The sequence below is a fragment of the Cloeon dipterum genome, chromosome 1, assembly GCF_949628265.1.
Source record: "Cloeon dipterum chromosome 1, ieCloDipt1.1, whole genome shotgun sequence".
Taxonomy (NCBI): domain Eukaryota; kingdom Metazoa; phylum Arthropoda; class Insecta; order Ephemeroptera; family Baetidae; genus Cloeon; species Cloeon dipterum.
The window spans coordinates 20665219-20682412 of NC_088786.1; the positions used below are offsets into that span (position 1 = coordinate 20665219).

General features: G+C 41.0%; 1 protein-coding gene across 1 annotated transcript; it reads left to right on the top strand.

The window, feature by feature from the left end:
• The first annotated feature begins 5927 nt into the window (after window positions 1-5927).
• LOC135938532 (uncharacterized) lies at window positions 5928-16516 on the top strand. The gene is made up of 20 exons (XM_065482250.1): window positions 5928-6056; window positions 7334-7574; window positions 8379-8503; window positions 8560-8689; window positions 8994-9139; window positions 9436-9545; window positions 9606-9798; window positions 10213-10449; window positions 10519-10776; window positions 11620-11812; window positions 12362-12463; window positions 12540-12656; window positions 12710-12964; window positions 13473-13618; window positions 14286-14395; window positions 14449-14656; window positions 14744-14906; window positions 15011-15153; window positions 15582-15839; window positions 16336-16516. The coding sequence occupies exons 1-20, from the start codon at window positions 5986-5988 to the stop codon at window positions 16457-16459; spliced, it is 3330 nt and encodes a 1109-aa protein (XP_065338322.1). The 5' UTR covers window positions 5928-5985; the 3' UTR covers window positions 16460-16516.
• Window positions 16517-17194: the final 678 nt, after the last annotated feature.

Sequence of the window (17194 nt, forward strand, 5' to 3'; positions counted from 1 at the left end):
TGGTCCAAGTCCAAGATAGAACGAAAATGAGTTCAGATTTTAATTTCTCATGACGTCAACACACATAATATATGAAAAGACACCAATAATTGAGCAATACGAGCAGATAATTAAAATAAAATAAGAGTGGAAGAATGAGCCCAGAAGAGGCAAAAAAATGCAGAAAATAACAATAATTATAGTAACAATTCTAGCGGCAGTGTAGCTGTAATAAACACTTCTGATCTGAGCACAGAAGAGGCGAAAAAATGCAGAAATTAACAATAATTATAGTAACAATTCTAGCCGCAGTGTAGCTGTAATAAATAAACACCTCTGATCTGATTTATTGGTCAGCGACTCTTTTATGGCTATTTCATGGGTATATTGTGAATGAGGTTTTCCCACGGAAATTCAACCACAGGAAAGGATTGTAAATAAATCTTAATTAGGATCGAATTACAAGTATTTTGCCATACCACCTTCATTCAAACAATCTTGGTCAATGAAAACGCACCCGTATATATGAATTTGTGAAGAAATTTGTTACGGATTAGCGTGCGCGAAAACGTGTAAGCCTCCGGGGAGAGTTGAATGCGAGAAGAAAGAGCCAATTAGTTGTAATTTCAGCAGAGCGCAAGGTCAGGCGACGTTTGCTCCGATTCCTTTGCAATCAGCTGAGTTTCGTCACCGCGGATGGAGGATAGGAAATATCTGCGTATGCTACAGAGGAGCGTTCGTTGTTGTCAAAGGTCAAGCCGAAGGCGGCAAGGCTGACCGAGACTTTGTTGCGACTTTTCGCAAAGAGCGTGCGCTCGGCCTTAGCGAGCAACGAATATCACGCGGCCTCTCGATTGAGTGCCCAATTCTTCTGTCTGCTTGTTTTTTTACCCTCTCGTGTTGTAAAAGGTGCATACGTGCAGTGCAGTGACAGAACACATTGTTCCCGTCGATTTTATGTGTCAAGGCGCGACGAATGGATCATACAAGTGACGCGGATATGCATGTGTAAATTATCATGATCGCGACTGCTGATCTTTCAATAATAATTCTGTTCTAGTGAGTGCGATCGGTTACTCAACAGACGCAAAAAGAGATATCTCTTGAGCGCTGGAAAATTTCTCCGGTGGTTAATGAAAACAAATGTTTTGTCGATGAAATCGTCTTTTGCAATTTATATTAAAAGGGGTGCAAACTAGCAATGACACACCTTTCAATCCGAAAATTATGGTAATTTTCGCTACCATTCGATAGTTTTTGATGCAAAAAGAATGGTCTTCGTTATTATTGATTTACTGAAGATCATCGCCCCGGTAATTTAAAAGTGAACAATTTCAAGAAATTTCAAACTGCTGTTATTTCTCGAAAGGTGATCGAATTTCAATGCCTCAGTTGTATAAGCCCTTAATATTCGAAGCCGCCAACAGATGGCGCCACCGTATACTTTAGTAATAATACATTTTAAGGCATTACTACAGCGATTTCAGACTTAATCCTGCTGCTGTGAATTCTTCACTTAATATTCTTTCTTTTAACGTGCTCAAAACTAAAATCGGCGATGCCAATCGCCGTAGAATCGTGAAAAACTATTTTTTGAAATATAAAAAGCTTTTCCAACGTTTCTACGGCGAATGGCTACGGACTGATTTTGGTTTTCAGCACGTCAAAAGAAAACATATAAAGTGAAGAACGCTCAGTAGCCGGATTGAGCCTGAATACACAGCGGAAGTGCCTTTCAAAATTAAATTTATTACTAAAGTAAACGGTGGCGCCATCTGTTGGTGGCTTTGAACACTAAGGGCTTATGTAACTGGTCTATTAACATAACATTTTGAGAATCTGCTCTGCGCGGCAAATCGAGTGGTCTACGATTTTATCATTTTGGGAACATTCGTGGCTTTTCCAAAATGTTCCATTAGAAAAGTGGCGTGGGAAAATCGCGTGCAGAATTTTAATGGCTTTAGTAGACCTTTATTATTTTCTACGCAAAATTTGGCTTTATTTTGGCTTCTTCTATATTTATTTTGGGCTGCATAATTTGCTTGTAAATACAAGTAAGTCAATTTTTTAAACGGATTTTCCGCGGAATCAGGAGGAGGATATTTTTCCAAACTACATTATTAATGTTTCGAATTTTTATCAGCTACCTGAATTGGCCAAGAATTTAGCTTTAGTACTCGTAGCCGCTGAATTATAAAGTATAACTCGTACCCGCAATATGTTATTCGTTTTTTTTTTTTTAGCAAAAAAATCTCAATCTCGATTGCAATTTTCAAGATTTTAGACTTATTAACGGCCGTAGAATGTTTCCAAAATTCGAGACTTGGACGTCATTAACTCAAAAACCACGAATAACGTAAAATGTCCTTTGGCAATTAATTTTCCTCTAATTGCAAACTCTCTAGAATAAAAGAAAGAAAACAAATCAATTTTTCGGATTCATATAGGTCCGCTCTTCTGATGAGGGATGTGAAATTTTTCTGGCGCTTGATGAAGAAAATTGTGTACGTGTATTAATTTGTCTTTTGCAACATATGATTGTAAAAATCAAATGAAAAAGTTGTATTGCAAAAGTATAAAACAGCTAAAGAAAATTAATTGAATTTCCTATTTTTCAATTTTTCTATCTAAATTACAAAAGTATATTAATTTTTTTACAACCAAGAAAGATTTTCATATTCATTATTTTTATATATTTATTGCCCTTTTTGCTGTGAAAATTATTTCCTGAAAGAAGATTGACCTGTTGAGGTCGAAGAATATTGAATTATAACAAATCTCATCGCAATAACGTTTAATATCATTCAAGGCTCTAGCACTAGCAATTATCTTTGCTGTAATTTAAACCGCAATGAGCATCGAAGTCTGGGAAAACCTGCAGCAGAGTTGCGACCTCGCAGACTATTAATTTTCCTTGTGTTGGTCTCTGCCCTTTTCGCGGGGGCATGAAAATGGATAGGAATTCAAATTCCTTTTTGGCTTGATCTGGCTTACGCCATGATGCTGACCCAACAACATTATAAATCACGTTAATTTTACCTGAAGGTGATACACGTGCGGAATCCAAGTTAGAAATTACTGCCATTTTGGCTTAAAGTAGCATTCCAAGATTGTTCAAGAAAAAAGTCGAATTCCATTCATGCTGCCAGCAGCTGTGAGTGTAACGGAATTTTCGAGAGGGTCGTCTGGCGCCCTCGTTAGTTGAAAAAGGGCAGCAGGATGCGTCTGATGAAAAAATCATATTAAAAAGAGAGAAGGAAACGTGTCAAAAGGCATCTCTTTCAAGAGACTGAAAAGGTGCTGACGAAATGCACCGCCTTTTGTTCGAGATATCAGCAAATAAAGCGGCGTTTTCAACTTTTAAGATCAAGGCGAGAGTGTTTGCATTGTTGTCGACTGCACCTTGACATTATCTCGCAACAATAGGAAACACAATGCGACAAACACCTCTTTCCTTGTACGAAATTATTCTCCTCACAGAGATAGATCTCGCGCGCGGCCGTTTCTTTTTTCCATATGATGAGAAGACTAGAGATCGTGTTCAATAACGCGAACGCATTCGAGCACCTACTCTCAGGGTGCTAATGAACCTTCTTGTCAGGTCGCCTTGCTCAATCTCGGCACTCGGGCAGCCTGCAGCTGAGAATTTTCTGACCTTAAGTCAAAAGCAAAAAAAGTCATCCAGCACGTTCGCAGCGACCTCTTTCTTCCAATTTACTGTTTATTTTTAGAATAAAGCTTGTTCAACTTACTCGCTTAACTGTCACATTGATTACGTCTGCTTCTTTTTGATATTTTGTCGGAATTCTTTCAAACAAAAGTTTTGCAGTCAATTCTTTTTTAAATGTAAATAATTTACAGATGATCTTCATTTCAAGGTGTAAAAGTTGGTATTCCCCCTCATAATTGTATAAGTAGCAAACGATGTAAGAAAAGCAGTTAGATAGGAAAAGAGAGTTCGACGCCTGCTCAACCTGTATTAGAACACACTCTTGAGAAATCAGCTGACAAGTAAAATCGATATTTTCGCCCTTGAATGCAGCATCTCAGAGGAACAGAAATGGGGAAACTTTGAAGAACGTGCAAACATGCGTTTTGCAGCCAGTTTCTCAAAATAAATAGCTCCAATTTTGACCACACTAGGAAATTGGCCTTGTTGAAATGTATTTTTTAAGCAAAAAATACATTTTTGGATGCAATTTTCGCATGCTTTTTGCAGGCAATGACGGAAACCAAAGGATAAACAAATCGGGCAGGACGTGATCGGTTTTTTGGCCGGTGTTGTGCAAATTTGCGGCTAATTACGACCACGCGATTACGTGCGAATCCGCGAGGTAAAAAATGGAAGCCAATCGATTGCGGTCATGGAACACAAGGGACAAATAATAAACGACACGAAGAACGAGCAAACGAACCCAAATGCGTGCGCCAAGGCTGCCGCGAGAGAGCTGTTGAACCTGCAATTCGATTCTCCGTCGCAAAACCGATTTCCTCAACACTATATAACGCTTTCCTTATGTGCTCATTGGATTTATATTAATAGATTTTATTAGCATGACGGGTACAAATGTTCTGCATTGCAACTTAAAAGGATTTACTTGATTGTGATTACATTCGTTTGAAATTTAATTCGTTTTGATATATGACGCATTTTATTTTATTTTTTTACTTCACAACAGGGTGATTTTGTTTAAAATAAGGGTTCGTTTATGTTTTTCGAATTATTAAAAAATATCAAAATTATTTTGGCTTAGTTCTCAGTAGAGGGCTGTGATTGATTTATTTTGGAAAATAGTCGACCTTCATTTTGAATAAGAATTTAATGATTTTTTTATTTGTTTTACAAGGCTATTAAAACCCATTCATTAGCCTTTCATGGCTTTTTACATATACCACCAGAACTGCACCACATGTTTTGGAGGCAACCACTTTTTCTTTGGTTTATAGCCGATTTGGATGATTTTAGACGCATCTTATACAGTTTTAACAGTTTTTACGATTAAAAGTTCAGCTCAATTGGCTTCAAATTGCATGATTTGTGCCCATTTTATGGTAACACAACAATTAGAGACTCAGAAAAGAAAAGGTTGATCGCCTAAATTTCCCACAAATATTTAGGCAAGCTTCAACACTTGTAAAACAGAGATTTTTTACTATTTTAATACTAAATTAAATAAAAAATAATAATGTAAATTTGCTGCATTTCCTGTGCTCTGGTGATAAGTGAAAACACGATACTAATGAAACCTTTCCTAATTTAGATTTTATCGCATCGAAAAATTATATGAAATTGAACGTAATGTTCACCAAATCGTTTGAAATTTTTTAATCTATTAAAATGTATAAATATAAATAACTGTAAATCTTATGATTTTTTAACGTGAGCAACAATCTGAAAATAATAAAATTAAAAAAGCAGTACACGACAAAGTTCGACTCATTTTTGTTTAAAACTTACTGCTTCTCATTTAGAGCCATACATTTTTAAAAATAAATTACTAGTTAAATTGAAACGTCCGAAAGTGGAAAATGATGTATACTTGAGGTTTGATTAGATACCATCAGGCATTGTGTAACATGACCAAACTGCCATGAATGTTCGGATTTTGCCAATTTTCCCGTAAATTTACAGCACTTAACATTTTTGCTAATGCAAGATTTCCATTTCTCTCGACGACGATTTATCCAATAGTTTAAATTTTACTACATAGGGGTAAATTTTAGCTTTGAGGATTTGAATTATGCGAGTTTTTTTGCATTTAGCCTCTTCAAGCATGAAATATAAATAAACAAGAGCGAAGTGATATTTTTTAGCTTATCTTTCCAACTTTTATGATCAGTATCCCCTCAACCAGGCTGGATATTTTGTTCCTTTCCAAGTTGATGGAGGAAGGATGGCTGGGGCTGTCTCTTGGGTCCAGCGCAGTGTCCGCGGCTGGAGGGGCGGGTGCATAAATACAAGACGTACTCGCCACGCGCTCATAGTTGAAAGTTGGTTATTCGTGTATGTGTGCGTGCCCGTCCCGCGACAAGAGCAAGGTTAAGGATACACACTTTTGCCGCACCCAACCCGACATGTGAGTATCTGATTAATTAATTCCGGGCCTAAATTTCCCATTCTTAAATTCTGTTCAGATAACTAAAAATAGAGTCGCAAACCATGTCGGCTCGTTCGGATATCGCAGAAACCCGTTTGCCAGGCACCCTTGGCGGTGCGCTGCGAGTTACGAAGAATAATATTAGATAACGAAGGAATAACGCGGCAGTCGTCGTCAAAGTCAGTTAATTGCACTGCCAATGCTAAATGCAAGTAGTGCAGTACCTTGATACAACCTTGTTGTTATTTATTCCCACAGTCAAAAGAAGGCCGGCATTTGATATATTTGCACACACTTCTCCCTGGAAAAAATACCAGATTTTTTACTCGTTCATTAGTGATTTTAATTATGATTCAAAATATTTTCTATAATAATTTCAATAATCAAGTTCGGAATTTAGAGAGTTCACGGGAAACTGAGCGTTTCACTTTTGATTTGTTTTTAATTTTGGTCTGGCTGCAACGTTAGATAATCCTGGCACGAGAAAGTGATGCTGCTCCTGTCCGGTGGCGCAACACGCGACAACGCAGTCTCGTGTTTAAACTTCTTTTGGAATTAAATTAGCTTCTTCCTCTAGACTTTCTACCGAACAAATACAACACTCGAAGCAGTATTTCGCTCCACTTTTTTGTTTACCTTTCCTTATTAGCCCATTAATTAGCGGCGATTGTAGTTGTCACCGTCCACTCGCTAGACAAACATTATCTTCCCTCGTGTTTGCTAGGAAAATTCCATTCGCGCCGTTATCTTCCTTGTGACATGTCGAGAATTGATGAGAAAAACCGGTCAAGTGGAACAAGGTCGAAATTAATCGCGTGCACTTAATTTATCCTTTTTAGATTTGCGCGTCTAGGTCCTACGATATTGGGCCAAAGGCCGCGCGGGGACGTACCCACGCAGCCAGCCTGTTTCAGTAGCCTTCCTTCTTCTCGGCTAGAAATCACTTTGTTTATCTTTCCTTATATACATACGTTTCCCTTGAGTGTTGCGAATGAGCGAGCGAGTGAGCGAGCGAACGGCACTGACTATGCGAGTGAAAGAAATCGCATCGCCGAGATCGTAATTATTGCACTTCAATTTCACCCACCAAGGCAAAGGTCGCAGGTGCAACGACCTCCCTCCACCTTCGAACCGCCCTCTCATCAGCCGCATTCGTCTCCCTCCCCAGCATAAAATTAATTCGATCCCCCGCCCGGAGGAGCCCTAGAGAGCACAGGGAGCCTTGCTCATTGTACGATTTCAGTGCTGTTTCGCAGGCCGCCGCCGAGCATAGCGCTGGAAGACCTGATGGAGTCGACCAGCAAGATCGAGACAGGCATCCCGGAGTTCTTCCGGGGCCAAAAGGTGTTCATCACCGGCGCCACCGGCTTCATGGGCAAGGTGCTCGTGGAGAAGCTGCTCAGGTCTTGCCCAGAACTCGACACCTTGTACCTGCTGATGCGACCCAAACGCGGTCAGCAGCCAGAGCAGCGCCTTAACGACCTTCTGCAAAGCAAGGTATAGAAAAACCTTAGCCAAAGGTTTTGTTAATTCTGTTTCCTCCCCTGTAGAGTATTTTTTAAAAACCAGTGGAATCTTTTCCACCCCCCTTATCTTAGTGTCCACCTTCTCTACCCTCCTCCTCATTTCGTCTGACATCTTCCGCCCATCTCCTATTTAATCCTTACTCCCCCACCCTCTCATTTCCTCCAGGGTTTGGCAAAAGGGCGGAAATTGGACAAAAAGACTGTCAAATGTTAATTATTCGAAAACAACCATTTTAGAGAAGAATTTGGCATAGTTAAACGATTTCTAAGACGCTTAAACCACTTCAAAACGTTAGATTACCGATTTAGAGCAATAGAAGGGCAACATTTAAACAGTTTTCCCCCACTAAGCACCAGTGACATAGACTCGTGCAATTTCAGATAAACGCAATATATTGCGCCAGAAACATTATTTTCATCACTTAACTCTAATGTTTATAGTTTTAATCTTTTATTGAGACTGTAAGGACAAAAAATTAATATAACCCTTCACCTTTTTAAAAATAAAATAAAGTATCCAATCTTTTAATTTACACCTTTCATGGTTTCAAGGGAAAATTTAAGCGAAAAAAATATTTTTAATGTTACCGAGCTTCTCCAAAATTAAAACTGCAAACCCTCTTTACTCTACCTACCCTTCGTTCCCTTAAACCCCTCTTCTCACAGAATTTGGCATTTTTTAGGGGTCATGATACTGTAGTGAGTATTTGAATTGAGATTATATAAATATATCTGACGATTTTCAAGTGTGAATTGAAATATCATTTTCCTGCAGTTTTTCTCCCGAGTGAGGGCAGAGCGTGGCGAGGAGTCAATCACAAGCCAGATCAAAGTGGTGGAGGGCGACGTGTCCCGCCTCGGCCTGGCTATTTCTAACGCGGTCCGCGAAGAGCTGTGCAGGTTAGCCCTGGGATTTTGCCCCAATTCGGAGTCTGAGTGGTAAATTTGAATTGCAGAAACGTGTCGGTTGTGTTCCACGTGGCGGCTACAGTCAGGTTTGACGAGCCATTGAGGAATGCAGTGCTGCTGAACACGCGGGGCACCAGAGAGCTGCTCGCCCTGGCCAAAGACATGACCAACCTGAAGGTGACTCTCTTTCTCTTGCTCTGCGCGCGCCGCGCCGCGCCGCTCGGCATCAATAATTCCGTTTTTTTATGCCGGCTCTACGCAATATTTTACAACGCTCGTGACGTCATCATACACGCTTTTGATACATGAATCAAAGCTGTTTTCCCTGCTCACCGTTAATTTGTAGCGGTTCAATTTATCGCAGAAAAAAAATTTAATTATGACTCGTTCTGAAGGAGGAATCAATTAGCTGTAATATAGAGACATATAATGAAAAGCCGAGTGTAATTAATTTAAAACGGAAAAAACTTAATAATTCCAGGCGTTGGTCCACGTGTCGACCCTGTTCGCCAATTGTCAGCACAACCACCTTTTGGAGGAGGTCTACCCGACAAACGCCGAACCTGAAAAGCTGATCAGTTGCGCCGAGTGGATGGATGACACCTGGCTCAACGTCCTCTGCCCCGTGTAAGAATTTCCAAAGAAACTTTGACCTTGCAGAAAAACTAGATGGGATCAGTGACTCATCCTCATCAGTATTTTGCGAGTTGCTGTTTATGGCTCAGTCGAACAAAAGGCAGGCAACCTGCGCGACACGAATGTCGCGCAGGTTGCCTATCTAGACTCATTGAAGGAACTCTTGAGCAGTGTGTCAAGAGCAGGATTCTCGAGGGATAAATTATTAGATAAAAAGCTAGTTTGATTTTATATAATTGAAATAAAGTGAGGAACCGTTTTGACAAATTTCCAAATTTTTGCTGCAGACTTACTGAAGAGCGTCCAAACACGTACGTGTACACGAAGAGCTTGGCCGAGAAGCTGGTGGAGGAGGCATCCAAAACATTGCCAGTAGCCATTTTTCGGCCCAGCATCGGTTAGTTGTCTTTTATAATAGTCCTTTTTTCCACTGACTGATCTGTTGTATTTTTTGCAGTGATGTCGACTTTGAATGAGCCGACTCCCAGCTGGGTGGACAACCTGAATGGACCTTCGGTGGTGGTGCTCTCAGGTGGCAATGGCATGCTCAAGAAGATGCTTTGCCACGAGGAAAAAGTGGCGCACGTCGTACCCGCCGACCTCGCCATCAACGCAATGATCACACTCGCCTGGTACCTCGCCATTTGCAAGTGAGTTCCATCTACTCTTCTTTACGCCAACAGTGAAGATAATTTTGCATTGTTGGCAAGCAAGGGGTTCATTAAGAAAAAGTTTATCTCTATAAGGTGCGATGATAAAATCAGGATTAAATTTCAGATTTTGCCAAAATTTCTCGAAAAATTAAACGGTTTGTCTATGTTTTTCTCTTGATTTCGGTTCCTCTCGTCGAGATCTATCCAATAATGTAAGAATTATGAGGTTAATTTCTCTGCCTGATTTTCAATAGCATAATGATAATATCATTTGAGCCAATTTTCTCGCAAAATTAAACGCCAACCTGTTTTTTTTTTGTTTTTTCTCCAATTTTTAGAGAGAATATAAGTAGAACGGATTTTTCCCAAATTTTTATATACAGCTTTACTCAAACCTATTTTCCTATGCAGACCGAGCGATTGCACCGTGCTGAACTTCACTCCGCCCGACGGTTTCGGACTGACCTGGCAGCGCTTCAACAAGAACATCGTGCGCTTCTACCACCAAATGCCATTCAGTGCCAGTACCTGCATTCCGACCCTTGAGCTGTGCAAGTCCAAAGTGAACGTCAAGCTGTCCCATTTCTACATGATGCTCTGGGCCTACCTTGCCGACTTCGTCAATGGGATCATGGGCCACAAAAAGAGGCAAGCGAGAGCAAAATTTTTAATTTTCGATTGGATGATATTGACCAAGACTAAGTGGCTTGCTTTTAGATTCGCCCGCCTGCAGATTAAGGTGAACTCGGCCATCGAGAGCTTGACTTACTTCACGACCAACCAGTGGACCTGCGACACCGAGAACGTGACCCGGCTGCTAAAGTCGCTCAACCCTGTCGACGACAAGAGCTTCAATTTTGACCTGCGCAAGATTCCCTGGGATGACTACATTTTCGAGTACGGCATTGGCATCAGACAGTACATCATGAAGGACGAGCTTTCCACCATCCCTGCCGCCAGGAAAAGAGTCCAGTGGTCAGTATTAAAAAAGAAAAATTGCTGGAAAGAGCCTTATATTTCGAAAATCTGTCGTAAACACAAGAATTAGTAACTGATACTGACTAAAATTTGAATTAGTATTTTGCTGAAATTACACGAGAGTAAGTTTCAAAGTTGTCATAATCGATTAAAACAATTTTTAAATAGATATAGCAATTTTAATGCCGGTGGTTCAGCGATGCTTTGTTGCCTAGCTCAAAACTAAAGGGAAAGGGTCATAAACAAAATTTTTCTACTATAGGAAAATGCTCCAGTGATTATCGAAAAAAACACCTTAATTGGGAATTTTAGCAATTCAATTTAAGAATAATTTTACCTAGTCTCAAGCCACCAAAACAAAACAAAGCAGTGAACGGTGATGTCTTTTCTGTTGTATAATTAAAGTGTTTAATTGAGCTATCGTTCATAGGGAATTTTGTGCGCACAATAATTTCTAGGAAAGAGATGGTGGTGTTGATTAAGTTTCCTATCGCGTGCAGGTGAAATTATAAGGATTCATTTGAGTGCCGAGACCTTGGCAGTCAAAGCAAGGCAAAGGGACTGAAAAGCGCTGCACATAAAAGCGAGTGGGCAGAGCCAGCGTTGTTGTAGCAACAAACTTTATGAAAAGAACAATTGCTGCAAGCTGTTTAGATTCTCTGATAAATGCCATTTTCCTAGCAAGGCTGCAGCAAAATTCTACTAGCAGTTTAAATATAAATCTCAACTTGCTATTTAAAATTGCCGTGAACTTCATTTCAATGTTGGCAAAGAATAATAAAAGATTTATTCACGAGCTTAAAACTCCGTCGTATTTAAATTAATATTTATTTTTTGCAGGATTCGGTGGATACAAACGGCGTTGTCACTGGTGATTCTGGCCGGCATCATGCACGTCTTGTTCGGCAGCTGTCTGCACCAGGTCGAGTACCTAAGCTTTCGCCTGCAAACCGAGTCCCCGGGCACGAACAGCGTAGTCACCGCGGCGACCGACGTATTCGCCGCTGACAACAGCCTCCTCATCAGTTCCTTCGTCTGATCTTTATCTAACAGTTTTCTTTCTCTTTTGTGGGCTGCTCTGTAAATACTTTTTACTGCTACATGCATTATTTTATTATGTGCTTTGCTGCTGTGACTCCCATTAAAAAGGCTCAGGGCTACAATTTTATATTATGTACATAAGTAACGACGCACGGCCGATTATTTATTATTATTTAAACTTTTTTCTGTCGGTTGTAATTGCCCATCGAGTGTGCCTGCGTGGATGTTGTTTGTTGTCGTCGTGTCCTCAATAAATATTACGTTATTTAACTGAAAAGCATTATTTCATTCACCTCTCTCAAAATCATAAATACACGCTTAACCGCAAAAGTAAAGGTTTTAGTCAAAGTGCAAGAGAATTAACAAGCCAATCGATATAGAAGTGAAAAATTTGAATTTTACGTCATGACAACAGCTTTTTGTCACCTCACATCCGGCGACCGAGGAATGATTTTCCCACGGGGCGAAGTGCAAAGCTCACTTGCCCGGTGGTCGTCGGTGCATTGACACGTATTGCCGAAATCGCAACAGCTCCTGAACGAAACAAAAAATGGAGGAAGATCTTTCCGACATGCCTTCCATCCCTGAATTCTTCAAGGGCAGGTCCATTTTCGTCACCGGCGCCACAGGATTCATGGGAAAGGTAACGAATAATTCAAAGTTGCTCTTGGTGATGAGCGGATCAAACTCAAAATGTTTTCTGCGGACCATGTTTGAAGGTTCTTGTGGAAAAGTTGTTGCGTTCGTGCCCGGAGCTAGATACCATCTACATCCTACTGCGGCCGAAGAAGGGCCACTCGGTCGAGGAGCGGCTTGACGAGTTCCGCAGTTCGGCGGTAAAATTTCACCTTTTGCTTTCGAAGGATTGATGAAGACCCTGAACCCGCAGATATTCGGCCGGTTGAACGAGGAGCGACCTGGCGCGTCGCTCGGACCGCAGCTGGTGGCGGTGGCCGGCGACGTCAGCGAAAAGGGATTCGGTCTGAGCCCTGAGGACAGGCAGCGGCTCGTGCAGAACGTGTCCGTTTTCTTCCACTCGGCTGCCTCGGTCCGTTTCGATGACACTCTCCGGACGGCCGTCTCCCTCAACCTCAGGGGAACCTACGAGGCGATCAAACTCGCCGAGAACATGAAGCATCTCGTGGTAATTTTCCGTCTAATGCTGCGGACAGTCCGATTTTTTGTGTTTTAAATTGTAATTAAAACTTTAAAGCCTTGTTATCAAATGGGTCATCGGCCGTTGACCCTTGCACGTGTTGTCCCAATTGAATTTTGACTCCGTGCCACTGGTTGCCCAGGCTGATTTCATTGTTGCACTTTTACAAGTCATCCACAGCTGTGTCGCATAACTTTATGTGTAAATTACCAAGTCTCAAAACACAATGCAGAGTTATAAAGCATGAGTGAGGCACGAGGTGGCGGGAAATTATTCATTATCAACTCCTAGCTAGTTTAAAGGGCTAAAAAAATGACGCAGCGTGGTTACATTTCCACTCTCTTTGCAATAATAGAAACAACAAAAGAGGAAAAACCCGAGAATTTTCCATGTTGCCCTGCGAGTGATTCAAGGATAAGGCCGTTTTTAAAGAGAAAAACAGAGCGGCAAATAGGATAATTGGGCAAACTAATTGAGAGCGTTGTCTTGAGTGCAGGTGTTTTTGTACGTTTCGACGACCTACAGTAACACGACAAGATACGTTACCGACGAGGCCGTGTATCCATCGGTGGCGCCGTGGAAACTTCTGCTCCGTATGATCGACGAACTCGATGATGACACGCTCGAGATCGTCACGCCAAAGTGAGTCATTTTTATTCATGATGATCTATTTTTTCCTCGATTCCGCTCGACTCTCACGAGCAAAAAATTCCACATGACGATTTTCTAGGAAGACACTGGATTGAAATTGAATAGAAATAAGGAAATGCATTTATTCAAGATCGATTTGATTGCATCAGAGTGAAAATTAGGAATATCAAGATTCATCTTATTGCTTGCGGTTGGGTTAAACGGCCAAAGCAGAGAAGGATTTTTATGAAATGAGAGAAGATTAAAAAGTAGATCATCAGCACGTAGCTGTAAACCTTGAATGGATGCCTCGCGGTCTAGACTGAACCAAACTGGCAGCAAAAGCGCCTACTTACTACACAACTTTTACTTATCACCTCATCTGCCTGCCACACTCTCGTTTTTTGCTGCTTGAAAAACCAGTTAGGAAGCTTTCAATTTAGCTCCTTAAATTTTTCATTTATAAACAAGTTTAGCGTCGGTCACCGTCAAATTGTAAGGTGTAAGGTTCATTCACACCTGCAAGACAGTGCTAAAAATAAGAATGACTCTCTCATGGTCGCTTTTAAGTTTTGAGAGAAAGTAATATAAATAGAAGCAAGTGCAAGGACCTCTAACTGGGTGGGCTTTATTTATGTGCTTCAATTGAGCAGCAAAATGAAAATTTATCTGCTTTCAGGGTTCTGGGAAAACTGCCTAACACATACGGTTTCTCAAAGGGTTTGGCTGAGGCGGTGGTGAACGACCACCGCGACACAGTGCCAGCAATCATCTTCAGACCCTCCATCGGTAAAATAAACCGAAACGTGTCGAACACTTATCACTATTAACCAATTGTTTAGTTTGCTCGTCGATGCAGGAGCCGTTCCCAGGCTGGCTGGACAATCTGAACGGTCCTGCAGGGCTGCTGATTGCCTGCGGAAAGGGCCTCATCCACTCTGTTTTCTGCAACCTCGACCTCATAAGCGACTTTTCGCCCGTCGACGTCGCAATTAAAGCCATGATCGTCGCTGCCTGGAAGAACGGCGTCCGACGCAGCAGAGCAATGCAGTGAGTTTGACCAATCAACCCCCTAACTTGTTCCTCCAAAGTAAAAATAAAAAAAACGCTTGATTTAATATTTTTCTATTGTTGCAGAAGGGCTGGTTTCGAGTCAGAGCCAAAATCGGAGATAATCCACGATTCTGAGGACGACGGCCGCTGTGCCGATTACATTCCCGTGTACAACTGTGCAACCTCACCAGTGAGGAACACGACCATCGGCACCGTGGTCACTATGGCTCAGGAGATGGCCATGGTGGTGAGTCCTTTGGCCAAATCTTTAGGATTTAGGGATATATTACCCTGCTGATCCGCAACAATTTGTATTTAAAATTTTTGACAAAAACCAATTTCGAATCACAGATTCCGCTGAACGACTGCATTTGGTACCCGACTGGCAAGGCGACCACCAACCGCCTGAGGCACGTGTTCATCGTCTTCTCCATGCAAATCCTCCCAGCGATTGTGGTCGACAGCCTCCTCCGGCTCAAAGGCGAAAAGCCAAGGTGATTTTCACCCAAACAAACAGTCATAAATACTGATTTATTGCTCGCGAACAAATCGTTAACTAATAGAGTGCTCTTGTGCAATCATTGCACCTACAGAGAGTATTTTTTAAGTAAATAATAAATGTTAAAAGACTCCCATCACATTCGTCAATAAGGGTTCTGATTTAATCCTCAACTCTGCGGTCACTTGAGCTGTCCGCTAGGTGGTGTTATTGGGACTCGATGAGCTATTAGCCCACGGGATTAAAATGAAACACATTTGATAAAAGTCGTTACAATAAAAATTAGAGTTTGTAAAAAATCCATTTGAATTCAATAATTTGAAAGAAACAAAATCTTAAAACCCTAAACGGCCCTATTCATCAAGTCGATAATTTTCTTCAGCACCTTAATTTCTGAATCAATTAGACATTATTTTTCGGCAGGCTGCTGCGTATGCAACGGCGGATCTTCCTGGCGTGCCACGCGCTCGAGTATTACCTGAACAACTCGTGGAGCTTCCCGAACCACAGGTTCAAGCGGCTCCTCGAGGGCATTCCCGACGGCGACAAGGAGGCGTTCAGCTCGACCATTTGGGAGGAAGACGAGCGAGAGTACTTCAAGAACTGCATGCGCGGCGCCCGAAAGTACCTTCTCAACGAACCCGAGGAGACCATGCCGGCGGCAAAGAGACACATTGTCAAGTACGCCTTTCGTTCTCTTTAACTTGAGGGCCGCAAACAAAAGTTAAAGTCATAGACAAACATTTAATAAATTGTTTAACCTTGGTACTTGGACAAATTTATTTAGTTGGCGACAGGAAGGCAGAAACTTGAAATATATTTTCACGCTTTCGACCATTTTCTTGTCCTCGCTAACTAAATAATAGCACTTGAAAATCAATATTTTTTTAAAGAGCACCTGTTAGCCATCAAGTGGTAAAAAATTAATTCTTTTAACGGTGGCAAATTATTTGATTCGCCTGCAATTTTTTAAACAATGACAAAAAAGCAGTGCTGCATAATTTTTTGTATCCATTTCCCTATTTTGCTCACATGCAGTTATTTTGAATTTACCAAGGTTATTTATGGCCTTCACGCTTATTGAATTCTCGGCGGTTGCTTTATCTGGAGTTTCCCCTTAACTCGTTGGTGAACGAATAAACTTCCAAGGAAAAAATGCAATAATGTTTTTTTCCAGAATGTACTGGGTGGACAAAATCGTGCGCTATGGGCTGCTTGGGCTGTTTATCTACGGTTTGTTAGCTTTCATCGGCATCGGCAGCTCGCCTACAAACATTCCCGACCTTGCCACCAACGTCTAGTAATATTGTTACTATCAAATTATAGTAATAAAAGAGCGCCATTCGACGATTAACCAATCCTGCCTTATTAATTATATTGTTCCTATAGCCAATAAATTTTATGTTTGGTCTGATATTTAAAACAAATTAAAATCGGAAGCAGCCGTTGGCGAAAACAACCGTGAACTAACTTACTTAAGTGGCTTGCGTCAGACTGATAGAAAAAGAAAAGTCATGCCAACTCTTGAGGCAGCATTTCCTATGCATGTTGCAAACAAACTCAGAGACAAATAAAATTGATTTCAGCAATCATTTAGTCTTTTTTTACGATCACCATTTTAAGGCTGAAAAATAATAGTATAGCAAAAATAAAAATAAATAAGGAGGGGCAGGAGAAATACGAAATTTGAAGCAGGAAGATGTTTGGGAATCAGTTTTTCAAGCTCGCCTGTAACACAGAAATCACCGAATTTGGGTTTGCCCCAGGAATTTTTTTCGAGCCTTAATGAGCAACATAAGATTAAGAGCCAGACGTTCAAAGCGTTCCATCTTGCTCAACAAAAAATTATAGCTCTCCTTCTTGGGCTTTTTTACTCGCGACACAATACCCAAGGCCTTGCTCTTGAAATAATTAATTTTTTTGCACTCATTAGCCAGATCCGTGAGTTGATGGGATAAAACCGCAAGATGAGTGTAAGCCCGACAAAAATATAAAAAATAAATAAAAGAAAAACCCGTGATTGCCTACGAGTAGCT

Bases quoted from the DNA above. Each gene is read 5' to 3' on its own strand.
- LOC135938532 (XM_065482250.1), top strand. From the start codon at position 5,986: ATGTGTGCGTGCCCGTCCCGCGACAAGAGCAAGGTTAAGGATACACAC. The intron at 6,057-7,333 runs GTGAGTATCTGA...GCTGTTTCGCAG, and splicing joins TGCCGCACCCAACCCGACAT to GCCGCCGCCGAGCATAGCGC. The intron at 8,690-8,993 runs GTGACTCTCTTT...TAATAATTCCAG, and splicing joins AAGACATGACCAACCTGAAG to GCGTTGGTCCACGTGTCGAC.